This window comes from Salvelinus alpinus, chromosome 22 (genome assembly GCF_045679555.1).
Source record: "Salvelinus alpinus chromosome 22, SLU_Salpinus.1, whole genome shotgun sequence".
In the NCBI taxonomy this organism is placed as follows: Eukaryota; Metazoa; Chordata; class Actinopteri; order Salmoniformes; family Salmonidae; genus Salvelinus; species Salvelinus alpinus.
In genome coordinates, this window is record NC_092107.1 from 3,580,308 (window position 1) to 3,600,102 (window position 19,795).

The 19,795-nt window shown below is 40.1% G+C and overlaps 1 protein-coding gene across 1 annotated transcript; it reads right to left on the bottom strand.

Moving 5' to 3' along the window:
• Window positions 1-2,065: 2,065 nt before the first annotated feature.
• LOC139548796 (calcium/calmodulin-dependent protein kinase kinase 1-like) lies at window positions 2,066-18,900 on the bottom strand. The gene is made up of 17 exons (XM_071358647.1): window positions 18,730-18,900; window positions 17,816-18,099; window positions 17,512-17,559; window positions 17,333-17,386; window positions 17,143-17,194; window positions 16,906-17,039; window positions 16,768-16,804; window positions 16,558-16,579; window positions 16,041-16,129; window positions 15,439-15,638; window positions 15,176-15,229; window positions 14,845-14,918; window positions 14,522-14,609; window positions 14,235-14,363; window positions 13,766-13,869; window positions 11,878-11,922; window positions 2,066-3,406 (listed from the first exon to the last, which is right to left on the bottom strand). The coding sequence occupies exons 2-17, from the start codon at window positions 18,077-18,079 to the stop codon at window positions 3,310-3,312; spliced, it is 1,491 nt and encodes a 496-aa protein (XP_071214748.1). The 5' UTR covers window positions 18,080-18,099; window positions 18,730-18,900; the 3' UTR covers window positions 2,066-3,309.
• Between the last annotated feature and the right edge of the window lie 895 nt (window positions 18,901-19,795).

The following is a 19,795-nucleotide window of genomic DNA, read 5'->3' on the forward strand; positions in this document are numbered from 1 at the left end:
ATTGTGTGGGCCCACACAGCAGGAACGTAAATAATACACAGTACCTACTGCACAGACCTCATGGCTGCAAAATGTAGCGGTAGCAACAAAGGCTTGGCTTGAGCATTGCAAATAGTCATTGTATTTCCTGTTGTTGCACTTTTTGATCATGTAAATCATGACCTTTTTGATTGAAACGTATAATTGTGCATTTCCTGTTTTGCTATCTATTATTGGTTCTGGTTGGTTAGTATCCACACACTGAGGGAGAGACAGAGAGCAGACCCAACAGAAATAGTATACAGCTGTGGAGATTTGTCAAGACCTTGTAAATGAAAACAAATACTTTGAGAAGACTGTCTGTGTAATCTGCAGTTATTTGCATTGAGTTTCAAAAACAATTCCATGAAACGTTTTGTTATTAAGATTCATGAACAGAAGGACTGTGAAAACAGTCTACCAAGGAGTATAGCCGAGAGATGAGCTCTCTGGCGCATTGGCAGGTCTGAAAGTGATTGTTTAATTTGTGTGTTTAGGACTTGATAGCATGTCAGTGACACCAGCATTGTCTTTGTGTAAAAATCAACTGGGACCTTAGTGTATTTAGGCTGGGTTTTGCAAACCAGTCAGTTATATGAAGCTCAGAGAGAAAGAGACATGGGCAACATGACTGCTAGCATGATGGAGTCGTGAGTGACTTGGAACAGACTGACAGAGTTGGGGATGGGAAATGAGAAACCCAAGCCCATGATGGAGCTGACTGGGTTGTAACAGCTGTAATGGGTTTAGCTGGGCCGGGGGAGTCCCACTTGGCCTCTGCATTGGCCTGGCTGGCTCAGCCTGTTGCCGAGGCTGTCATGGCAGATGTCACTGGCAAGGGAGCAGAGAATGATCAGCTATACACCATACAGTTCTCCCAAAGAAGACAGGCTGTGCTGGAGGGTTGGTGGTCTCCCGAGCACACAGGGGAGGTGTGCTCTACCATACACAGGTATGTACTTCACACAGGCTTAGGGAGATTTTTTTTTTTTAATCAGTTACAATACAACACATTGTCTGTTTCCTGTGTAGTCTATTTTATGTAAGGAATCATAACAATCAATTATCAACTGAATTGTACCTCTATCAGTAGACCAATGGATTTTGATGTATAATGTGGAGAAACAAGTCAGTTTTATTCATTCTATTTATAAGGTGTGGTCCGATCAAAAACAGAGCACTATTGTGCTGTTGCTTGGCAACTGTTTCCACAGTAACCCTTTCCACATTCCACTGTGGTTTTCGAGGAGTGCCATGTATAGCAATGGGAAAATAAACTGATCACAAAAATGCCAACTAATGTAAAGAATGATTAAATATGGTCCAAATGGTCCACATTAAATATGTTTCAATACATGAATGGACATATAATGAACATGCCTTTTTTATTGTGTTACAGCTCACATGGAGGCTGTGCATGCAGCATGTACCCCTGACACCTGTGCAGGAAGTCACACACTTCAGTATAGGGAAACTTAACCCCTGGAGTGTTTCTTTTAGATAAAGGGGCTGTGTGTCATGCCAAATCCCCTGTCATAACACATATGACTAGTATGACAGCCCCTTAAGATAAATGGCTCTATAGTACTCAATCACAGGATAAACATACATATTTTTACCTCTTCTTGCTGAGGAGTGCATGACAGAGACATAAGGACTTCATCTGTACACCTCTTATCAAGAGTGGGCAAACCTTTACATGCATTGTGTTCCCTGACTGTTGAAAGAAAAGAAGCATGGGACACATGGCATGATGTTTCATTGTGGTCATTGGCAAGTGGTATTAGATCATTCTACAGAAGGAAGTTGGTGTCAAATACATTATGACATGTCTGTCTGAAGCAAGCCTAACGTAGCCTCTGTATGAAGAACAATGAAGAAGAAAAAACTGACCTGAGGCACAATAGATGATAGTCAGACACAAGGGTGCCATCTAGTGGTATATTTACAAAGAAACAGGGACATTGAACATAAGGCCAATGACTTTGTCTGTCAATTTTGAATAAAGAAACACTGATAATCAAAGTAAACACAAACCGTAGACCAATTTACCACACCACAAATATTTATTAAAAACAGCATTGTTCTCAAAATTGTTCTCAAACACATTTTCCACCAACTTCAGGTACAAAATCTCTTACCTAACAAGTCACAGGGGTGCTTTGATACGTTTGACCTGTCCCATCCTAATTAAGGTCACAGGGGAAACACTGACCAAAACTAAGGTTCCCACCCTGTCACAATAATACAAGTGTCATTCCAGTTATTTTTTTACAAAAGCATGTGGATGGTGTCAGAGAGCCATACTTGAATAGCCTACTGGGCTGTGACATGAGGGAATGTCAATATGAACTATTGAACAAATAGGTGATCATATTGTTGAAAATTATGTGGTATACTTCAGCATTTCAGAAATACCAATTTTAAAAAGTCTGACCGAAAACAAAAACAGGTGGATTTTTTTTATTCAAGTGTTTAAATTATGAAACTATATTACTTTCATGTCAGCTGAGATGATTCAGAATAAGCTGCACATTTTAGCTCCTCACAATGCAGACTTAGTGTCGACGTAACTTGTTTTTCCCTCTTAAATCCTAAAAGCTATTCTGACACATGTTCCAGAAGTCCATTTGACATCTAGATGTGATATCACTCACTTCAATTTGTAAAACAGTAAAAAAATATATATATTAAAAATAAAGCCTTTAGTCCTACTCTTTCTTTTGAAACGGCCCCAGATGAAAGATTGCTTGCACTATAGGACGTTAATAACACCTGCGTACAAGAGCCAGCACATCCTGTTAGAGAGAGCCACACAGAGAACAAACAAGAATGTTCATTTGCTACCTTTAATTATCTTCAACATCAACTGTATGAAAGCATGCAAAAATGACTTCTTTAGAATGGTACATATTTACAATGTAACAACCACATTTCAGTTCAATACATAGGTGTAATATTTGGAAAACACAGAGCTAATAGTACAAAAGGCATTCAGACTATTATGAGTAATATAGTACAGTACATCATGAACAGACAATGAAACCCTATGTTAACAGCAGACACAAACATCACGCAGATGGAATAAGACAAAAGTTAAAAACCTAATACATGGTTTGTACTGTAGTTATCACAAATCTTTCTAAAAGACTGTAAGGGTGAGCTCTTTCATTTGGATCTCTCTTCAAATATATTACATTAATATTACATATCATATGAAGATACAGCAAAGAGTTTGCTTTGAACAGGTCTGTCCCCTAATTTAAACAGGTCTATCAGGAAAAAAAAGGTTTACCAGCAGCCCTCTGCAAGTGCACCATCATCTTCAGTAAGGTCCTCCAACTCTCCTTCTCCGTTTCCATCCAACTCTCCTTCTCTGCTTGATTTCCTGCGGGCAACACATGTTTTATTGTCGCCCATGATGAAATCGGGGCAAGGGGGACGACTATGGATCGGTCTCAGTACGTTTGTACATATGTTAATCACACACAACATCCTTTGGTGAAACTTGGGTGAATGATGTGTCTTGCCATAGAGATTCGGCATTTACAAAATTACACAGATTGGCCCAAGGGAGGCGCTATTGTAATCAACTCAAATTCCAAAATGTGAACAAGCATATCTCCTGTACCGTTTGAGCTACAGTGATGAGATGTTGTACATACAATACCTTGCAAAAGTATTCAGACCCCTTTGGATTCCGTCACATTTTATTATGTTACAAAATGGGATAAAAAATATTTTTTAAAGATGAATAGAAATGAAATAACTAAAATATAGTCGTTGCATAACTATTCAGCTGTCACGCCCTGACCATAGAGGGTTCTCTATGGTGTTTAGGTCAGAGCGTGACTGGGGGAGTTATCTAGTTTATAGATTTCTAGGTTGGTGGTTTGTGTGGTTCCCAATTAGAGGCAGCTGGTAATCGTTGCCTCTAATTGGGGATCATATTTAGGTAGGCTTTCTCCCCACCTGCATTTGTGGGATATTGTTTTGTGTTTGTGCATGTGCACCACGTAGTCACGTTTAGTTGTTCGTTTATTGATATATTTTGTTTTGTTTTAAGTTTCTCTTTCTGAATTAAATATGTGGAACTCAACATCCACTGCGCCTTGGTCCCGTTCTTACGACAGCCGTGACATTAGCTTCCTGAGTCAATACATGTTAGAAACACCTTTGGCATCAATTACAGCGGTGAGTCTTCTTTGGTAAGTCTATAAGAGCTTGGCACACCCAGTGGCGGTTCTGGGGGGGGGGGGCAGTGCCCCTGTGACAACAATTTTGGACCCCCTTGTGGCCCCCCTAAATGTGGAGTATGAAATAATTTTACATAACTAATTTTTGCTATCGTTCTTTTTTTACATCCGTTATTAGACAGTGGCAACGATGATAATTATGAACATGGTCTTTAGCCTGCTAATGCCTGCAATGCAGTGAAGAAAATGATGACAACAATAACGTCTAATGTAACTGGCCCCTCTAACAGTACAACTGGCCCCAGCTTGGCCCCCCCAGTTTAAATGGTCTAGAACCGCCACTGGGCACACCTGGCTTGTACAATATTTGCCCATTATTCTTTTTTTCTTCTTTTTTAAAAATATTTTTTATATTGCAGATAGATTTCAGCTTCCGTCAACGTAATTGTCAGTTTTCAATTATATATATTTTTATTTTCAATATATTTTCCTTTATTATTTTCCCCTAACCCTACCACCCCTCCCCAAATTAGAGTGAACTAATGGACAACAACACTTAGGCTTCTACTTCCAGCTTATACATACTATATAAATTTTACAGACACAATGTATTTTACAATAGTTAACTTATGTTTGTTTTTAATCCCATCCTTCAGTTACCCTCAACCCCTCCCATCTATCTCTGAAGACCATCCAGTTCTATTAGCCATATATTTTTAACTGTGCTGTTTCACAAAAGTCTGCACCTATATACATTTTACGGACTCAGTATACTTTACATTAGTTATCTTGTTGTTTTTAGTCCCACCCTTCACCTCAACTCAACCCCTCCCGTCTATCTCATTTTCTATTTCTATTTGCCATATATTTTTTAACTGTGCTGTACAAAAGTTCTGAACCTTTATATTCTCATAGTTTCTACAGAATGTAAATTAAATATAAAAATGTTTGCAAAAAGTATTATTACAGTTGAAGTTGGAAGTTTACATACACCTTAGCCAAATACATTTAAACTCAGTTTTTTCACATTTCCTGACATTTAATCCTAGTAAAAATTCCCTGTCTTAGGTCAGTTAGGATCACCACTTTATTTTAATAATGTGAAATGTCAAAATAATAGCAGAGAGAAAGATTTATTTCAGCTTTTATTTCTTTCATCACATTCCCAGTGGGTCAGAAGTTTACATACACTCAATTAGTATTTGGTAGCATTGCCTTTAAATTGTTTAACTTGGGTCAAACATTTCGGGTAGTCTTCCCACAATAAGTTGGGTGAATTTTGGCCCATTCCTCCTGACAGAGCTGCTGTAACTGAGTCAGGTTTGTAGGCCTCCTTGCTCGTACACGCTATTTCCGTTCTGCCCACAAATGTTTTATAGGAATGAGGTCAGGGCTTTGTGAGGGCCCCTCCAATACCTTGACTTTGTTGTCCTGAAGCCATTTTGCCACAACTTTGGGAATATGCTTGGGGTCATTGTCCATTTGGAAGACCCATTTGCGACCAAGCTTTAACTTCCTGACTGATGTCTTGAGATGTTGCTTCAATATATCCACATAATTTCCATATCTCATGATGCCATCTATTCATGATGCCAGTCCCTCCTGCAGCAAAGCACCCCCGCAACATGATGCTGCCACCCCCGTGCTTCACGGTTGGGATGGTGTTCTTCGGCTTGCAAGCATCCCCCTTTTTCTTCCAAACATAACAATGGTCATTATGGCCAAACAGTTCTATATTTGTTTCATCTTTTTTTCTTGCGGTTTTGGAGTTGTGGCTTCTTCCTTGCTGAGTGGCTTTTCAGCTTATGTCAATATAGGACTCATTTTACTATGGATATAGCTACTTTTGTACCTGTAACCTCCAGCATCTTCACAAGGTCTTTTGCTGCTGTTCTGGGATTGATTTGCACTTTTCGCACCAAAGTACGTTCATCTCTAGGAGACAGAACGCATCTCCTTCCTAAGCGGTATGACGGCTGCGTGGTCCCATGGTGTTTATACTTGCGTACTATTGTTTGTACAGATGAACGTGGTACCTTCAGGCCTTTGGAAATTGCTCCCAAGGATGAACCAGACTTGTGGAGGTCTACAATTTCTTTCTGAGTTCTTGGCTGATTTATTTTGATTTTCCCATTATGTCAAGCAAAGAGGCACTGAGTTTGAAGGTAGGCCTTGAAATACATCCACAGGTACACCTCCAATTGACTCAAATGATGTCAATTAGCCTATCAGAAGCTTCTAAAGCCATGACGTCATTTTCTGGAATTTTCCAAGCTGTTTAAAGGCATAGTCAACTTAGTGTATGTTAACTTCTGACCCACTGGAATTGTGATACAGTGAAATATTCTGTCTGTAAACAATTGTTGGAAAAATTACTTGTGTCATAAACATAGTAGATGTCCTAACCGACTTGCCAAAACTATAGTTCGTTATCAAGAAATTTGTAGAGTGGTTGAAAATCGAGTTTTAATGACTCCAACCTAATTGTATGTAAACTTCCGACTTCAACTGTATGTTATCGATCGATTGACTGACTTTTCAAATCACCTAGCAATTGTCACACCCTGGCCTTAGTTATCTTTGTTTTCATTATTATTTTAGTTAGGTCAGGGTGTGACATGGGGAAGTATGTGTTTTGGGTTGTCTAGGGGTTTGTAGGTTTAATGGGGAAATGTCTTGTCTAGGTGTTTGTATGTCGATGGCTGCCTGGATTGGTTCTCAATTAGAGACAGCTGTGGTTTATTGTCTCTAATTGGGAGCCATATTTAAGGCAGCCATGGGCATCATGTGTTTGTGGGTAATTGTCTATGTTGAACGTTTGTTGCTTGTCTGTGCACTTACGTTATTTAGCTTCACGGTCGTTTGTTGTTTTTGTTAGTTTGTGTATAGTGTTCGTTTTCGTGTTTTTCTCTCTTCCACAATAAAGAGATGTATTTTGCACACGCTGCGCCTTGGTCCAATCTCTCACAAGAAGACGATCGTGACAGCAATGCTATTTGCAGAATTAGCTCCAGGTAAATGTTACAATTCAGCTATTCCTGGACCTGCGACCAAAAACAAACTACATATGGACAGAACCAAAACAAATGATCTAATGATTCTGTCTCTTCGCAGCAAAATCTGCAGAGCTGGGATGGTTGTATCCCCCATATATATAACATTATTTTGGTTGCAAGAATTTTGTATAATAATTCTAAGTTTTGAATCCGGGAGATGTTTTGCGTATCAGTTCATACACCATGTGTGTAACGCTCGTCGTTGTAAGAATGGTCGGACCAAGATGCAGCGTGGGGTAGGTTAATCATATTTATTAATGATAACCAGCAACAAAACAAGCAAGAGAAACCAACGAAACGTACAGCCTTGTAGGGCTCAACAGCAACAATACAAAAACAAGATCCCACAAACAACAAGTGTGAAAAGGCTGCCTAGATATGATCCCCAATCAGAGACAACGATAGACAGCTGCCTCTGATTGGGAACCATACCAGGCCAACATAGAAATACAAAAGTAGAGTACCCACCCTAGTCACACCCTGACCTAACCAAAATAGAGAATAAAAAGGCTCTCTAAGGTCAGGGCGTGACAATGTGCCATGGATTCGGTACATCAAAAATCTCTACCGAACATTTTTGCAATCTATATGGCACAGCTGTCAATTTTTTGGGTCCTTAAATTAAATTGGTATACCTTTTTATTGATCACAATTTTCTTTAACCAATTTTTGTCTTTAATGCAGGGCCGACAGTCAAGTTCCTTACTTTTTCCTTCTTTCACTTGCGTCTTCCATTTTTGCGGTAATGCTGCAATTAGTTGGTTGTAATTTGGGTCAGAGCAGACATTTCCATATATTTTTTTTTAGCTGCATGTGTGACATAATAACTCCACCAGTCCTATTTCTTATCTAATTTACAAAGATGATACCTTATTTTTATTAGTATATTTGAGTTTAACCATATTTTTTGTTGCATTATTTGTTCTGTCTTTTCTGGTGGATTAAACTGAAATTGCAACCAACTTTCTATGACTTGTTTTAAAAACAGTGATATTTTGGAGATTATTTAATTTTCAAATAACCAAAAGTGAGATGTTGTAATCTGGAAAAGGGGAAAAGGGACATTCTTGAACATGGGGTGAGACATTCTTACTAATCTGCTAGAGAACCAGTTCGGATTTAAGTATAACTTTTGTATTACTGAAGCCTTTAGTGAGAGGTTTAATGGTTACCCCTGTATATAGCCTCGTTATTGTTATTTTATTGTGTTACTTTTTTTACTTTAGTTTATTTAGTCAATACTTTCTTAACTCTTATTTCTTAACTGCATTGTTGGTTAAGGGCTTGTAAGTAAGCATTTCATGGTAAGCTCTGTTGTACTCGTCGCATGTGACAAATAAAAATGGATTTGATTTTAGTTTATTTGATTTGCCCTTTATTCTTTTCAAAATTATTCAAGCTCTGCCTAGACAGCAATGTCATGGTTAGATGTCATGTCATGGCAATGTCATGGTTAGACAGCAATTCAAGTCTTACCATAGATTTTCAAGCAGATTTAAGTCAAAACTGTAACATGGCCACTCAGGAACATTCACTGTCTTCTTGGTAACTCCAGTGTAGATTTGGCCTTGTGTAGTAGGTTATTGTACCGCTGAAATGTGAATTCCACTTCCAGTGTCTGGTGTAAAGCAGACTGAAGCATGTTTTCCTCTAGGATTTGCTTGTGCTTAGCTCTATACCGATTATTTTTGTCCTGGAAATCTCCCCAGCATTTGCTGATGTCATACCAAGCCACCACCATGCATAAACACAAGGCAGTCACTCAGTGATGTGTTGTGTTGGATTTGATACCTTAATACCTTGTTAAAACCAAGATGTATGTTTTTGTCATTTAGGTCATTATTGTTGAGTACTATAATGGTGTTGAGCCATCCTCAGTTTCCTACCGTCACAGACATTGAACTCTGTAGCTGTTTTAAAACCACCAATGGCATCACCAATTTTTTTATTTAAGTGGGCAAGTCAGTTAAGTGCAAATTCTTATTTACAATGACAGCCTAGGAACAGTGCCTTGTTCAAGGGCAGAGTGACAGATTTTCAACTTGTCAGCACAGGGATTTAATCCACCAACCATTCGGTTACTGACACAATGCTCTAACCACTAGGCTACCTGCCACCCGTACATCCCTGAGCAGTTTCATTCCTGTCCTAAAGCTCAGTTCAGATGGACGACTGTATCTTTGATGTGTCTGTGTGGTTTAATATATAATCCACAGCATAGTTATTAACTTGACCATAGTTAAAGAGATATTCTATGTATGATGTGTTGTTGTTACCCATCTACCAGTCACTGCCCTTCTTTATGGGGCATTTGAAAAGCTCCCTGGTCTTTGTAGTTTTATCTGTGCTTGAAATTCAATACTTAACTGAGGGACCTTACAGATGTTGTATATATGAGGGACAGAGGAAGGTTTAGTCATTCAAAAATCATGTTAACCCATATTATTTCACACAGAGTGAGTCCATGTAACTTATTATGTGATTTGTTAAGCAATATTTTAGTCCTGAACTAATTTAGGCTTGCCTAAAAAAGGGTCTGAATACTTATGCAACAACTATATGTAATATATACAGAATATATACTTTTTTGCCCACTCTGACATCACAGAGTAGTTTGTGTAGATTGTTGACCAAAAATTACTATTAAATCCATTTGAATCCCACTTTGTAACACAACATGTGAAGAACTCAAAGGGGTCTGAATACTGTTGCATCTTGCAAAGCATCTCCTCATGAGCAACACGTGTCCCATATGGACCTACTATCTCAGCCTATTACAATTTCCAGAAACTATACTTTTTGTCCCCCGGCAAATGTTTTACAAGCATATCTCCAGTTCCTTTTGAGCTACAGTCATGACATTTTGTACCGACAGTGCATTCAGAAAGTATTCAGACCCCTTGACTTTTTCCACATTTTTTACGTTACAGCCTGATTTTTAAATGGATTAATAAAAAAATAATTGTCATCAATTTACACACAATACCCCACAATGACAAAGCGAGAATTTTTTTTTTATGCATCTCCTCATGATAAGTCCTGTTCCTGTTTTATATCTATGCATCTCCCTATCAGGCAGTGGAGTCCGGTCTCTAACATCCCGTCCATTGTGAGCTATCAAGTTTTGATTTCCAGCAAGGCAAAAAATGTTTTTTTTATCTTTCTCATTAATCCACGCGACATACATTTGTATAATTGTCACTAATTGTCACCAACTGGCCCAAGGGGGGGGGCTCTGCATCATTCGTGGGGGACAACATGTTTACTGTTGCCTTGTTACTGTGTGTTGGGTTGGCGCCCCCCCTTGAGTAAACTACTGCAGCATAAATACTGGAGGCTGAGACAGGAGGGGTCAGGAGACACTGTGGCCCCATCCGATGATACCCCCGGACAGGGCCAAACAGGCAGGATATAACCCCACCCACTTTGCGAAAGCACAGCCCCCACACGCTCCTCCACGGAGCTCTTTGTGGGCTATACTCGGCCTTGTCTCAGGATGGTAAGTTGGTGGTTGAAGATATCCCTCTAGTGGTGTGGGGGCTGTGCTTTCGCAAAGTGGGTGGGGTTATATCCTGCCTGTTTGGCCCTGTCCGGGGGTATCATCGGATGGGGCCACAGTGTCTCCTGACCCCTCCTGTCTCAGCCTCCAGTATTTATGCTGCAGTAGTTTATGTGTCGGGGGCTAGGGTCAGTCTGTTATATCTGGAGTATTTCTCCTGTCTTATCCGGTGTCCTGTGTGAACTTAAGTATTCTTTCTCTCTTTCTGTCTTTCTCTCTCTCGGAGGACCTGAGCCTTAGGACCATGCCTCATGCCTGGCATGATGACTCCTTGCTGTCCCCAGTCCACCTGGCCGTGCTGCTGCTCCAGTTTCAACTGTTCTGCCTGCGGCTATGGAACCCTGACCTATTCACCTGACGTGCTACCTGTCCCAGACCTGCTGTTTTCAACACTCTAGAGACAGCAGGAGCGGTAGAGATACTCTCAATGATCGGCTATGAAAAGCCAACTGACATTTACTCCTGAGGTGCTGACCTGTTGCACCCTCGACAACTACTGTGATTATTATTATTTGACCATGCTGGTAATTTATGTTCAATGTTCTATTATAAGCTCCACCCAGCACAGCCAGAAGAGGACTGGCCACCCCTCATAGCCTGGTTCCTCTCTAGGTTTCTTTCTAGGTTCTGGCCTTTCTAGGGAGTTTTTCCTAGCCACCGTGCTTCTACACCTGCATTGTTTGCTGTTTGGGGTTTTAGGCTGGGTTTCTGTACAGCACTTTGATATATCAGCTGATGTAAGAAGGGCTTTATAAATCAATTTGATTTGATTTGTTGTTAAAAGCAACTAGAAGGGGGAAGTGTCATGACAAGAAGAACACTGCATTAAATGCCATGCATGTCAGGAACAGCAGTACCAATCAGGTCCAATACACATCAACTCTCAGCAGCGCATAAATAGACAGTACTGAGACCATAGAAATAGAATCACATAGAGTAGAATGATAGTGATCAAACCCCAGAAGAAAACCTGTTACCTGATCAAACCCCAGAAGAAAACCAAAATATTCCCTATATAGTATGCACTACTTTTAACCAGGGCTCTTACCTCAATGAAGGATGAACCTCGGTTTCCAGTCGCCCCCAAGAGTCCCTGCAATGGGTAAGAGATAGACAAGAAAAGGACAATATCAGCAAATATGTGTTTGTTAAAGACTGCACGTCAATGGTAAATAAGCAATGTAATCATAAAGTTACATTACATGATGGAGATAGATACTGTAGAAAAAAAATCAAAAAATCTATGATGGACTAATTAATATTAGCATATTTCGTTAAGGCACAATGTAATAAACCACTTAGCAATGTCATCAAAGCTGTTGTGTGCCCGGATGTAGTTGACTGAGCTGAACTGTAAGTGTGTGAGAAGAAGACAGCTACAGAGAAACAAGATTCTCTGGTCTGATGAAACCAAGATGGAACTCTTTGGTCTGAATGCCAAGCAGCACGTCTGGAGGAAACCTGACACCATCCCTACGGTGAAGCATGGTGGTGGCAGCATCATGCTGTGGGGATGTTGTTCAGTGGCAGGGACTGGGAGACTCGTCAAGATCGAGGGAAAGATGAACGGAGCAAAGTATATAGAGATCCTTGATGGAAACCTGCTCCAGAGTGCTCAGGACCTCAGACTGGGGTGAAGGTTCACCTTCCAACAGGACAACGACCCTAAGCACACAGCCAAGACAACGCAGGAGTGGCTTCAGGATAAGTCTCTGAATGTCCTTGAGGTGTCCAGCCAGAGCCCGGACTTGAACCTGATCGAACATCTCTGAAGAGACCTGAAAATAGCTGTGCAGCGACACTCCCCATCCAAGCTGACAGAGCTTGAGAGGATCTGCAGAGAAGAATGGGAGAAACTCCCCAAATACAGGTGTGCCAAGCTTTGTAGCGCCAAACCCAAGAAGACTTGAGGCTGTAATCGCTGCCAAAGGTGCTTCAACAAAGTACTGAGTAAAGGGTTTGAATACTTATGTAAATGTAATATTTCAGTTTTTTATATAAATTAGCAAAAATTAAAAAAAACTGGCATTATGGGATATTGTGTGTAGATTAATGAGGAAAAATAAACAATTTAATACATTTTAGAATAAGGCTGTAACAAAATTTAGAAAAAGTCAAGGGGTCTGAATACTTTCCGAAGGCACTGTATATTGCAATATTTCAAAATACAATTGCAGAAAAACAGTTTGAAAAGCAAATGGTTATTGCTGTAAAGAGAAGACAAACAAAATACTCTGTCTTTTAGTTATCAAAATTATCAACTTAATTTAGCAAACAGGGTAGCCTATCTTATTGGTGCGAGTGGAGAGCATTGGCCATGTCCACAGTGAGTGTGTATATTCACTCTTTATCACTTTTGGATCAGTGCCACTTGAAAGTTTGTTTTTGGACAATCATTTCTTACCCCAGGTTAGATGGATGTCATATTGTATTTGTGTCTCCTCTTCTCATAGCCAAATTAGATGGATCAATGTCGTTTTTATTGATCTGTTTGTTCTTTTCAGTCATAAGAGACGGTAGTAGCAACATTATGTACACAATACGTTCAAAAATAAGTTACACAAAATGCTAAAAATCTAATAAAATACCCTCTAATTCAAGCTGACAGTCTGCACTCTAACCTCCTAGTCATTGTATAATTTCAAATCCAAAGTGCAGGAGTATAGAGTCAAAACAACAGAAAATGTGTCACTGTCTCAATACTTTTGGAGCTCACTATATGTCATGTTTCTCATTGTAGCTTCAGTCTTCTGCCATACACCTGTCCTTACAGTATTTTGTATTTGTGTCCTTCTTTTGTGTTAATCCCATTTACAGTAGCCTATATATCTAACCGACTCTGTGTATTTCTGTCACTTTGTTTTGTTTTGTTTGTTTCCTAATCCCAAAATCGGCAGATAAAGAAAGCAGATAAGGAGGATTTATAGGGGACTTACGCAAGGAGACCTCCTGGAGCAGACATAGACCTCTCTGCTCTCCTGTTGTGACACTCAAAGGGGTTACTAAAGGACCTCTTCCTCAGCATGGACTTCACCAGGATCTAACATGGGGAGAGTGAGTGTCAGAGGTGCATCCCAAATGGCAACCTATTCTCTATAGTGCACTACTTTTGACCAGAGCCCTATAGACCCTGGTCAAAAGTAGTGCACTATATTGTGAAAAGGGTGCCGTTTGGGACACATATTCACTGTAGCAATCTGCCTTATGACAAAAATGTTCCCTGACCATGTGTATTGACCTGGAAAACCTCTGGGCCCTGGTGTAGGTCCCAAACTTTTTCCCTTGTTAAGACACAAAAACTCCTGGCCCTATTTGTGATAGATGAGTAAGTTAGTAAGTTAGCCTTGTCCGAGCCAGAACAAGAGCTGTATATCCCCTGGACAGGACACTAGTGAACTGACTCACCACAGCAGACAGACTGGGGATGAGTTTGATGGAGTTCTGGACCTCCTCCTCAGTCACCTCCACCACAGTGCAGTGTTCTTCCTCCAGGGGTAGAAGGTCAGTGCCATCCTCTGTCACCCACGGGTGCTCCTGGCAACAAACAGGAGGGGGAACACAATCGTCCCACAACACATATAAGACAGCTCTACCAGGACAGTAAAACATTAATTTCAAGTGTCATAGATGGTTTCTATGAAGGATTTGTTTTTTATAGGCACTATTGAAGGTCTAGATCTGCCCCCTTTTACCTTGATTTCCGGAATGGTGATCCTTGTATCAGGATTTTTATCCAGCATCCTTATAATAAGCTCCTTCAACTCCTTGCATACTTCAGGCCTGTGGTACCAAATAGTGACTGAGATGACCACCCACCAAATAGAATAGAACCATCTACAGTACAGTAACTACAGTAGCAGTGAATGGCTAGGAACGTTAAAACAATACTATTACTATGTTATTATCAAGTTATTACATGCTATAATGTGACGTTCTACCCATATTTTAGAGTGGTGCATAGAGAGCAGACTAAATTGTTTTTGCATGGTAAATAGTGTCCCTTAGTGGAACTCACGTGTCTGGGAACTCCACAGGCCTATTCCTGATCTTATTGTGCAGGCCGATGATGTATTCATCGATGAAAGGGCACTGATATAGGAAGATAGTGAAGAAGAAAAGGCATTAAAATGCGGCTATAAAAGGATAGGCTACATGCATACACATGCTGTCTGTTTCCCACATAAACCATTACATGTATTTATTTTAAAAGCATTATTATGTGTGATGCAACGGTTGATCAAACAATAGTTGTAGTCCTCAGCATAATTGACACAGTAAATCAGAAACTAGTTGGCCAAAATAATCCATGGCAGAATACCGTACATTATGATAATAACAGAACCTACCTTCCCATAGACAAAGCAGTACAGGGTGACTCCCATGGCCCACACATCCAAGGCCTAACAAACATGAACATTGACCATTACTTTACAAAGAGAGCTTGCTGTATATTTTACAGTACAGTAAAATGTTGACGTTTGATACCAAGTCAATTTCTAAGTCTTTTTGATACCAGTCAATGCAATACATATTCATGGGGTAAATATTATTCTAGGATACAATCAAAGATGAGTGACCTGATTAGATAAATTAGCAATTAGTGTCTAACCTTGCCAGTAAAGCTCTGTTCATGATCAGTCATCATCTCTGGCGCCATGAAGGCTGGAGTCCCTGCTGAACTGGACAGGAGAGCATCACTCCCCTCAAACTGGTTACTGACACCAAAGTCTGCAATCTTCACATGCCCATTGTCTCCCAGTAACAGGTTGGAAGGCTTGATGTCTCTGTGGATGATCTTCTGGTAGTGCACTGAGAAGGAGGAAGAGAGAATAGGACCAGGGAAAAAGGAAAGGAAACACTGATTTAGTTCTCTTTTTTTAGATAAACTTTTATAAGTATACAAAGAGCATTGCCCATTTGATTTAGGTCTTGACATTCAGCTGTCAAAGCACCAACTGATCCTGTCTTTTCAGAACGTATCTGACTAGTGACTTTCAAACCAATGTCTTGCAAAAAACATGATCAGGGTTAGCAGTATGCTGCAGGTCTCTGAGCAGAATGCTATTAGGCCATACGTCCCAAATGGCGCTCTATTCCCTATTTAGTGCACTATTTTTGACCATGGCCCTTAGGGTTCAGGTCAAAAGTAGTGCACTACTGTATATAGGGAATACGATGCCATTTGAGACGAAATCCAGGTGGAGGACTTACAGTATTCAATCCCCAGGATGATGTCTCTGAAGTAAAAGCGGGCTTGTTCCTCTGTGAAGGGAGTGTCTGAGGGCACCTCCATCACTGGGCTAGGGCCCAGGAAAAGCAACAGAGACAGGCAAAGGTAAGTAAGCATCACCACCATAATCTTCCAAACAGTGGTCTTCCTACCACTAACAATGCCTGAACCTTGTCATTGGTATCTTATATCCCTTAAAAATGGATACCTTATATTCACCAAATTCAGTAACTGGAGGAGTTATATATAAATAACAAAATTCATAATTTAAGTGTTATATACAGTATAATATAATAAGAAGAATATAAGCCATTTAGCAGATGCTTTTATCCAAAGTGACTTACAGTCATGCGTGGTTACGTTTTACATATGGGTGGTCCCAAGAATCAAACCCACTACCCTGGCATTACAAGCACCATGCTCTACCAACTGAGCTACAAAGGACCAGTGTTATAATGTAATGTAATACAGTATATTTCAGAAAGGAGTAAAACGTACCCTTTTGGCATTAACTCAAAGGCTAGAAAATAAACAAACAGAGAATGAAATGACTAGTCATATTAGTTTCTATGTAATAATCAAACTGGATAGAGTATTATAATATACAAACTATGGACCTAGTACAAGGAGATACAACAGAAAACATAGTTTACCATGTAACACCTTGTATCACCATTCAGTGCACTGACATGATGAATGCATACTTACCCATGTGGATATTGTCTTCAGCAGGATCATCAAGAACCTACAATTGGAAAGTGTAAATCTCTGAAATTAATAAAACTAAATGTAAATGAACTAAAATAACCTTTTAAATCTTCCACTTATGTATGTCAATATGTTCACCTCCACCAGATGGACAATGTTAAGGTGATCTAGTTTCTTCAGGATGGCGATCTCTTGGTAGACTCTCTCCAGTGGCCCCAGGGGTTTGGGTGGCAGTCCCTGTTCTGTGCTGGCTCCTCGAGGAGGGGGGCGTCCTATAACCAACCGCCATTATATATAGTGGTGATCATCACCAGTTCATGTTCATACCAGTACCAAACCACATACTAAAGACTTAAAAGGAACATTTTCACCTACGAGGAAATCCACACATCTTCATCAGCTTCTTTTTTGAAAAAACTTTCATTGCCTACGCAAGGAAAGACATGATCAGTTTGCTCCTATAGTATAATAGTCAAAAAAGGCCAAAACAGAGAGTTGCAGAACTGTACATTTCTCTGCTCCCACAAAGGAGATGATAAAGAACAAAATGTGCAGAGATTCTTACATAGTATTGTTCATCATCTTCATTGTAAGCTAATCTCACCACACCATATGAGCCCTAGAATAGAAAAAGAAGAAAGTCTGACAGAATAATTTTGACTTATTACACAAGAATTCTTTATGAAACAATGTTTTCTCTTGTCAGAAAAAATTCAGCATCTATTCTAACTTTTCCTTTCTTACCTTTCCAATCTCATCCTTCAACTTGTATTGGTTGAGCTGGATACAATCCTAGGCAGAGACAAAGTGAAGGGTATTTGGTGGTGGGATAATGCACATTGACTACACATTATTTAGGCTCATGCCTATTTCTTTTGAGACTTCATGGATGAGTCCTAAATGGCACCCTATCCCCCATATACTGCGTCCCGAATGGCACCCTATTCCCCTATGGGCCCTTGTCAAAAGTAGTACACTATATAAGGAATAGGGTGCCATTCGGGACAGAACCCTGACCTCCATTTGGGACACAGGCCTGACCTCTGACCTGGGAATCCGAAATGGACACCCGCTTGGACTCGATGGTGGGCTGTCGAGCCTCTCGCGGCTGGGTTGATCGCTCCTGCAATGATAGCTTCCTGTCTGACAATGACAGCTTCCGGCGCGCTGGTGCAAGGGGCCTTCGGTGGCCGTTGGGAGGGGTCATCCGGTTGGATGCCACGTTCATGGCGGCCACCATGTCAGCCAGCTCTGCATTGTGCTCAGAGTCCAGCTCTGCCAGCTCTGCCAGTCCATCAGTGTCTTCACTCATGGTTATCCCTGACCCTGTTCCTTTCGCGGTTCAATCACAGAGAAAGGTCAGAGATGTCATAGGGGCCAGCTAATTAGATAATTAACATTAAATCGTACATTTTAACCGACATTCACTAGCGTTCTGTACTTGTTCATCAAGCTGCTTCTCGCTACAGAAACAGGAGATTCTGCCCTAGAGATTCCTCAGTCAAGGCTTACTTACTTAATCAACTGTAACATCTCCCTGATATGGGAGACTACACTCAACTGGCATTCCAATTTTGAATATCGAAAATATTTTCCAAATGCGATTTTGTAGAATTAAGGCATGCACATTAACTAGAAATAGCTTATTATTTAACAGGGTAAGTAAGCAAAAAAACAGTATGTCAGTTGAATTAACTGTAATTGGCTTCTACATTTCTACATGTACAATACAAAACTAAATGACTATGACTTTGCAGGGACATAATATGTCTAAATGCATCATAGATGACAACCTCCTGAGCTCTGCTGCCTACCGATTCCTGTCAACACAAATAGCACTAAATGCAAATCCCTTCCAAATCCACCACTAAAACGTTCACATCCACACAAATCAGATTTTCTGCAAATGACATAGCAAATGACATAAAGGAAGCATATTCATATTATGGCTGTTTTACTTACACATAGCTTGAGGATCCTACATTGCTTCTCCGTGTGTATAAGCTGCAGGGTCTGTCCTGCTGATGTTTAAGTGAGGAAAACCCCTTTGTGTCTCAGGTCAGGACTTTCACTGCTGAGCCAAGGACTACAGGATTACTCCAGCCTTAACGATAAACCCTGGCTGTATTTAGCCTCGTTAAGGTTATTCTGAGGGTGACAGTCAGTGTATACATTGATCAACTCCACCCCTGGGCCAAAGCATCGGGACATTACGTCTATGTCCCAAATGGCACTATTCCCTACATAGTGCACTACTTTTGACCACACACCTATGGGCTGTGGTTAAAAGTAGTGTACTATATAGGGAATATGGTCCCATTTGGGACACATTCTGGGAGTTACGGCCAGGAAACAGTTAAATCAGCCATAATGGAGACAGGAGATTGATGTTAGGAAAACCACTGGAAGAGAAGGATTGATGGTGGAACATCCTTCTAATCTGTATGTGATTTCTAGCCGAGTTGAGTGCACCAGGAAGTTCTTAAGCTTGCTGTTTACCTCAGAACAAATTGGCTCAAGTGTTACATAAAACTCCTGGAGAAAGGTTTCCAACACTGAACAGAGAATACCAATCAACCAACCAGAAATTATTGAAGATAGTGTTTGTTTGGATGACTTCTAATACAAAACAATAAAATTGTATCAAACGATTTGAAATACATGGTATGTATTAATTTGTGGATGTTCATCATCCATTTCATGTATTTTTGTATTTTTATTTATTATGGATCCCCATTAGCTGCTGTCAAAGCATCAGCTACTCTTCCTGGGGTTCAGCAAAATTAAGGCAATTTTAAAATATTACAGTACATTCACAGATTTCACAACACACTGTGTGCACTCAGGCCCCTACTCTACCACATATCTACGTTACTAAATCCATGTGTATGTATAGTGTGTATGTTATCATATGTGTGTGTGTGTGCCAATGTTTGTGATATGGTACGAATTACAATTGGTACGATACGTTATGAATTGCAGTTCGTACAATACGTTACAAATTGCAATCCGTACAATATGTTACGGA